The following is a 7,990-nucleotide window of genomic DNA, read 5'->3' on the forward strand; positions in this document are numbered from 1 at the left end:
GTTGCTGCTGGTGGATACTATTGAGGGATTCAAAGACACTCTTTTTCTCTACTATGGCTGAAACCCCAGTTACAGCATCTAAAATGAATAAATAAATATTAGGGGAACATTCTGTGTTTTCTGGAGGAGCAATAACTTATTAATGAATTATACATTTACACCACAAATACATCACAAGACTTTAGTTAGCTAATATGTTTTTAAAATAATATTAACTTTTCTGTGTTTTTATTAGTTTACTTTTCTCTGTTTGCAAAGTTTGAAGAAGCTAAATCAACGAATAAACAAATGAACAATTTTATGCATTGGAAATAAATAAACAATTTACTCTATGATCCCAGACTGCTTACAATCAGGCTGTGCTAGTAGGCTATTATAAATGTACCCAACATATATACCACAAAACGTTAAAGTGTTTTTTAACATTATATTTCCTTTTATATGTATTTTTAAGTCTGCATTATTGGAAGAAGGAGAATGATTAAATAAAAATTAAGAACTAACTTTATGAACGATAAACAAATAAACAATTGGCTTCAGGACTCTCTCCGCGGACTCTCTCTCTTCATGACTCCTTTTTGGCCCTCCGCAGCTTCCGTAGCGGAATAAACTGTACTGTGGGCAGTACAGAGCCAGCCTGTTGTTTTTAGCCTTTTAGCCAAACAACTTGAGGTGCTCTACAGAAATCCCGAAGAAGGAAATGGCTACCTCGCTCGGGGTACGTATTGTTTTTGTTCGTTCGCGAACCAATTGTTAACTCAGACGAAAAGAAATGTGTGTTTATAATAACAACAACGAGAAAAACGCCAAGAACTGTCGCCGTAAGTTCTATTTAAAGAAAACTGCAGCTTAAGTCTGGGCACAGACTTGCTGTGCATTCAGTTAGCAAATGCATCAAAAATTTGTGTTTTCCCAGTGTTGTTGTTTGTTACAAAGACATCCTACTTGCATTATTTATGTTAAAGAAAAAAATCTTTTTTGTTTGCAATAAAAGGCTGATTAGAAAACCATACAGTGATGACAACCAAAGAGAACCATTTACATAAGAACAGTCAACCGGTTGAAATATAATATTAAGCTATCAAATCATTTATATAGATAAGATAAAATAATTTCTAATGCACAAACAGACTGAAGAACAGGATCAATCAGGAACGGTAGAAGGATCAACAAACCTTCGCTGCAGAAAGTGCCGCAGATGTTTAATAGACACAAGCAGCCTTCTTAAGGTGAGTGGATTACAGTTAACTTGTAGCTAAATTCTACATATTATACTGGTTTGAGAACAGTTAAACAATAAAGGACATGAATGATCAACAGAATCATGTTGTGTTGTTGTATTACAGGTTGTAACATCAACAGAGGCTGCAGCCACATGCAATGTGTGGCATCTGAACATTGAATTTTTGCCAGATTGGATTTTAGCAAGTGTTGATCAGGTAAGTATTCATTGTTGACGACTATCTGAAAATAATGAGTGATTCTTCTGATAAATGTACACTTTTTTTTTAAGGCCAATTGGACCGTCGGGAAATTAAACTGTCAAATCTGTAGGGCTCGCTTAGGAGGTTTTAATTTCATAAACTGCTCTAAATGTACCTGTGGACTTGATACAACTGTGCATCTCAGTAAGAGTCGCGTTGATCAGGATTTTAAAGCTCCAGTGATGTTGACAAGACCAGGAAGGACTAGAGAGCATGTGGAAAGGAGGAATAATGATGCCGAGTCTCAAACAATAAGCTCCTCTCCGTCTACTTCCTCAACCTTCAGCTTCTCCTGTACTGTACCTCATGTAGTCTCTGCTGCTGAAACAGTTGGAGAGTCAAGTGAGGAGCAACAGATTCCTATTACTATAGAGAGGCGTGCAGATCTTCCTTTACTTTATGAACTGCCACCACAAGTGTCTGATCATCAGGAGAGAATCGAGGAACGGCATGTGGATTTTGATAGCAGAACCTCTCTGGATGGAACAGTAGATCAAGAAGTGGTCAGACTTGGAGTGATGGAGGAGCCATTAAGAAACATCTCACCCAACCTAGAGCCAAAGCTTTCCAAGAGAGAGAAAAACCGCCTGAAAAGCTTAAGAAGGAAGCAGAGGAAGAAGGAACGCTGGGTTCAGAGACAGCAGGAGGCAAAAGATCTGGTGAGATGTTTTAAAGTCATAAGCAGTGCCAAAATCTGAATTGCTTCCTTTTCTAATTTGTGAATTTAACAGCTGCCTTGCAGTTCTGGTCAATGTTCAGAATTTAAGAATTGGCAGGATGAGGAATTGCATTGATAGACGTTGCATTGATCCAAGAAAAAGTTTGTTCGACAGCCAAAATAATAAAAAATAATTTTCAATAATTATTCCAATTTATTGATTTGATTCTTTACAAATGATTGGAAATAATAAACATATATATATATATATATATATATATATATATATATATATATATATATATATATATTCTTTTTCTTTTTTTTCTTTGCATAACATAACAACAAACATGCATAACAACAAACTGTCCAACATACGTTTATTATTGTGTATAACTAATTAAAATGATACTAAAACAATATAAAGTAATTTACATATTAAGGTTTGTTAACTTTATATACATTTATGGGTAATTAACTGAAAACAAATCCACAATGGAGTAACTCTGTGATACTCTGCTGATAAACAATATTATATCAAATTGAGATACATTTTTTTGTTAATAACAATGATAAGCTCTGGACTTTTTACTCTATGTTGATCTAAAAGCCAGTCACACAGCAGAAATGTGCAACAGTGGGAATCTAAAAGTGTGTTGATATTAGAGATGCACCGAATATTTATCGGCCAAAAATGTATGCTATTTAATTGACCCTATAATTTTTGTGGCTTCAGTCATTGTTGGGGTACTCTTTTAAATCTGGAAGCATTAACAACTTGTATCAAAATTATCGAGATTGCTTTTAGCCATATCGCCCAGTTATACAATGGAGTTTTATTCCATTTTAAGCACCTGTTCACACCAATACTAATAAATATAAAAACAGCTATAATGACAAATATATTAACTCAAATGTTCAAAACTGAAGTTCTAATCTGATCTGCTGTTAGCATTTTTATTGTTCATTAGCTTGGAGAAAATAATAATAATAATAAATTCTCATATTGATTTCAAATGGGTTGACTGAGACTGGATTTTTCTATAACCAATAATGAGGGACCAAACAGGCTGATAACCGATCAATCAATCAATCAATTAATTAATCAATCAATTAATTAATCAATCAATTAATTAATCAATCAAATAATCAATCAATCAGTCAGTCAATAAAAAATCATACCAAAAGGGAAAAAAAACATAACACTACAGGCAAAACAATGCTGAACATTATTATAAAAATGTGCTCTCCTTTTTAAATGAAATACATTTAAAATACTTTGATTATAATTTGTTATTTCATTCATTAAGCAGTGTTAACAGCTACGACTTAAAATTAGTAAATGTATTTTAAAGTACTTTTACTTCACTAAAGTAATGAAGTATATACACAAAAGCCATTGCTGTCGCTGAAGAAAATCGCTCTTCATTTGCACTAAGTCGAAGGATTCACAGCTTTGCGTCGCTCGACATGCCCACCTTGTCATGAATGTTCGCTGTCGATCGCGTTGACGGAACTCGCTCGCTTGCAGCGTAAGGCAGAAAGAGATTTTCAAAGCCAAATCAGAGCCGAAGAAATTGCTGATGTGAGATGCAGCCTGAAAACAATGGAGATTTTATTATTCCACAGAAACAGTGCTGTTATCATACTAAAACATTTTCAGTTTCTCTTTTAATGCTGCTATGTGCCACTATGACATCATAAGCATTGTTTATTTCTCTGGATTTGAACATTTTTCAAAACATTGGGATAATCTAAGTACGTAAATCAGCAAAATATATATCCCTGTTCTAGTGGTTTTTAATTATTTAAGTGAAAAAAATTGTGTTGTGCATTTCATTTACAGTTCTGCATCCTGTTTGCTCGCTCAGTTCTGAATATAAAGTTATTTGAGTGCTGAGAAAACCACTATACCAATGTAAAGTATTATTATTAATAGTAACAATGGTGAACAGCTCTAGTTTGTTTAATGCACGAGGTGTCCGATAAGCTATGAATGGATGAGGGCTATTAAATACAGAGCTGTGTTGTACTGAAAAGAGTTCTGGCAAAATGTCAATAATAGATCCGTGGATCAAGACAGGCATAAATCTGCTGAATAGGCTGCTGCAAGAATCCTGAGGATCTTAATAAGCCATTCACAGCTGCACATCGCTCCTTCAGCAGGTGTCGTTTTATTGGGGATTTAGCTTTTTATTCTTGTTTTGATCATAAGTAAGCCTTTACATTCAGAATTTGAATTAGCTTTTTTATATTTTAAACAATTTATGAGTTCATTGATGTTTTATGTGCAGGCAATGAAGTGGGACCTGACTGGCAGTGATGATGAGGAAAGAGACGGATACACGTGTGCCGTGTGTTTAGATGTGTATTACAGTCCCTACAAGTGCCATCCTTGCAGTCATGTGTTCTGTGAGCCCTGTTTGAGAACTCTGGCTAAGAACAGGCCAAGCAATACCCCCTGTCCCCTTTGTAGGACCCTTATATCTCATGTGCTCTTCCAAGAAGGTGAAGAACAGATATATTCACTTTCTTTTTCTATTGTTGTATTGTTTGGAAGATCTATCTAACCTCCTGATGATCTTCTTTTATTCAGAGCTCAATGAAACTACAAAAATGTGCTTCCCGAAAGTGTACCGTTCAAGACATGAGACCTTTCAGAAGATCAACTATTCCAAATGGCCTCTGCCCAACTGTCCGAAACGCTTTCGCATCTTTTGGGGTTTGTGAAATGGCATTTGCACATCCTAAACGTACTTGTAATTTCATGTTGCCCACTTACCACTTATATGGGTTGTAAAATGGCAGAATGTACAAATAGGCAGTAAAATTATCTTTTTGTAAAACACCATTTATGAAGAATAAATATTTATATTTATTTAGTTTGATGTTTAAGAAAATATAAGGGGTCACTAACTATTAATTCCTTCACATTTCTGTTTTACTTTTTGCTGAACTATACCATAAAAACTAACTAAAACTAAAATTATTTGCAAATAGCATGAGTGATTTATCACTTGCACTCACCGGCCACTTTATCAGGTACACCTTACTAGTAGTAGGTTGGACTCTCTTTTGCCTTCATAACTACCTTAATCCTTTGTGGTATAGATTCAATAAGGTACTGGAAATATTCCTCAGAGATTTTGGTCCATATTGACATGATAGCATCACACAATTGCTGTAGATTTGTTGGCTGCATATCCATGATGTGAATCTCCTCTTCCACCACATCCCAAAGGTGCTCTTTTGGATCGAGATCTGGTGACTGTGGAGGCCATTTCAGTACAGTGAACTCATTGTCATGTTTAAGAATTTAGTCTGAGATGATTCGCCCTTTGTGACATAGTGCGTTATCCTGCTGGAAGTAGCTATCCGAAGATAGGTACACTGTGGTGATAAAGGGATGGACATGGTCAGCAACAATACTCTGATAGGCTGTGGGGTTGGCACGATGCTCAATTGGTGCTAATGTGCCCAAAGTGTTCCAAGAAAATATCCCCCACACCATTACACCACCACCACCGACCTTAACCGTTTATACAAGGCAGGATGGATCCATGCTTTCATGTTGTTGATGCCAAATTCTGACGCTACCATCCAAATGTCGCAGCAGAAATTGAGACTCATAAGACCAGGCATTTTTCCAGTCTTATATTGTCCAATTTTGGTGAGCCGGTGTGAATTGTAGCCTCAGTTTCCTGTTCTTAGCTGACAGGAGTGGCACCCGGTGTGGTCTTCTGCTGCTGTAGCCCATCCGCCTTAAGGTTTGACTTTTGTGCATTCAGAGACGCTCTTCTGCATCTCTCAGTTGTAACAAGTGGTTATTTGAGTTACTGTTGCCTTTCTATCAGCTTGAACCAGTCTGGCCATTCTCCTTTGACCTCCAGCATCAACAAGGCATTTGTGCCCACAAAACTGCCGCTCACTGAATATTTTCTCTTTTTCGGATCATTCTCTGAGAACCCTCAAGATGGTTGTGCGTGAAAATCAATGTAAATCAACAGTTTCTGAAATACTCAGACCAGCTCGTCTGGCACCAACAACCATGCCACGTTTAAGGTCACTTAAATCGCCTTTCTTTGCCATTCTGATGCTCGGTTTGAACTGCAGCAGATCGTCTTGACCATGTCCATATGCCTAAATGCATTGAGCTGAAGCCATGTGATTGGTTGATTAGAAATTTGCGTTAACAGAAAGTTGGACAGGTGTACCTAACAAGTGGCTGGGTTGGTGTGTCGTCAATAATTCTATGTTACTTTAGTATTGAAATTATCAACAATTTTTTTCTCAATGTTTTCTTAAAGATTCCAATAAACGGGTGTCACTCCAAAGGACAACAAACTTAGTTACATAGTAGTTCCAAAAAAAAAGCTAATGATGTAAAAAATGCTGAGACAAAAAACATAGCATGTGCACGTCAGGGGGGGGCTTCACAAGGTCATATGTGTCACATGATGTTCGATGGGTCCTTAAACTATTGAAGTTTTCCATGGAATTGCTCATTTAAAATGTTATATATGTCACAGAGCAAGGACATGGTTTTCAGTGACAAAATGTATCGAGTTCCCTGTTTTAGAATGTGTGGAGATAATATTTGCTAAAATAGCCACTGGGATGCATTTATAATGATTTTCTTTTTAGATTATTAGAGTTGTAATTTTTTAACTCTGCTTAAGACAGTCACACCATAGGACAGTTTAGAGATTTAAAAATGTAAAAACGTTGCAGTTTTTATAAAGAGGTCCATGGTAGACAAAGAAATGTTTAATAATTTACTGCATTTTAAATGATGACAATACTAATTGTATTCAAAATGCAACATCACGTCAACAAGCATATATATTTTCTGTGTTATTTCAGGGTTTCAGAGACATGGAGGCCCTGCCAATCGCTGGCAGTTTCCCCACAGAGCGTTTGGCCTGGACGCATTGGATTGGGGAGACATGTGGGGCTGGCCGTTTGACATTGACTTTGTGATCATCTCTGTTTACTCTCTGCACTGGGTGATGGCCTTCATCATCTTCTGTGGCCTCTGCTACTTTCTCCTCCTCTGATATGTGGAGCATTCGATCTCACTCTTTTCTGTTGCTGGACAAACGATTGTTGACATCGCATCAAGTGCCTCATACTTTTATTTCAAATGTAGCTTCAAATTGATGAACTGTTATTAAGACGTTCTTCTTCCTGTGGGAATCCTTTGTGTGTTTGCGGTTTAGGTTTTACGGGGTTTGTGCAATTCATTGATATCACGTTTCAGTTGTTGCCTAATATCATATGCTTACTTGAACTGTAAACAGTATTATAATGCGGTAAAAACCAAATAAGCAATAATTCAGGACATAGTGCTTAATCTGTTTGTACACTTTTTTAATAAGTTGCCTGTATTTTTGTTGCTGTAATTTGAGCTTTTTAGATGCTTGTCTAATGCTAGAACCCATGGTTATTATTAAAAACTGCTGTGCAATATATTTAACGACTTGTTTTACACAGTAAAATGTTTGAGAACATTTGTTGTTTTTGTTGAAATGAGTGGGTCAATTAAGTAATGCTTTGGAGGTAATCTAAAATCACTGCCAAGTCCCATTTCTCAAAGCAAAGAGAAAGTTTGTTACTCAACGTTCAATGATAGGAGGACTTAAAATGACATAAAATCTAACAAAGCAAAACATAAAATATCCAAGACTTCTAAAAATGTTAAATAGTTATATTCATTTTTTTATGAACTCCCAACTTCATTGAACAACCAAGATTCCTACAGTATTGGACAACTATTCTAGACACTGTAAACTTCATGGACATTTTAAAATACCATGCATTATCAAATTGTCATTTTTTTTTAAAGATT

The 7,990-nt window shown here is 36.0% G+C and overlaps 1 protein-coding gene across 1 annotated transcript; it reads left to right on the plus strand.

The window, feature by feature from the left end:
• The first annotated feature begins 617 nt into the window (after nucleotides 1–617).
• rnf180b (ring finger protein 180b) lies at nucleotides 618–7,629 on the plus strand. The gene is made up of 7 exons (XM_056446235.1): nucleotides 618–718; nucleotides 1,131–1,229; nucleotides 1,347–1,439; nucleotides 1,514–2,143; nucleotides 4,437–4,650; nucleotides 4,739–4,864; nucleotides 7,006–7,629. Exons 1-7 carry the CDS (start codon nucleotides 701–703, stop codon nucleotides 7,197–7,199), a joined length of 1,374 nt encoding a protein of 457 aa, XP_056302210.1. The 5' UTR covers nucleotides 618–700; the 3' UTR covers nucleotides 7,200–7,629.
• Nucleotides 7,630–7,990: the final 361 nt, after the last annotated feature.

The sequence above is a fragment of the Danio aesculapii genome, chromosome 21, assembly GCF_903798145.1.
Source record: "Danio aesculapii chromosome 21, fDanAes4.1, whole genome shotgun sequence".
Lineage (NCBI taxonomy): Eukaryota > Metazoa > Chordata > Actinopteri > Cypriniformes > Danionidae > Danio > Danio aesculapii.

What these genes read in the sequence shown, in the direction of transcription:
- rnf180b (XM_056446235.1), top strand. An exon ending in TCATGTGCTCTTCCAAGAAG is followed by an intron (nt 4,651 to 4,738) that starts GTGAAGAACAGA and finishes TCTTTTATTCAG; the next exon opens with AGCTCAATGAAACTACAAAA. An exon ending in ACGCTTTCGCATCTTTTGGG is followed by an intron (nt 4,865 to 7,005) that starts GTTTGTGAAATG and finishes GTGTTATTTCAG; the next exon opens with GGTTTCAGAGACATGGAGGC.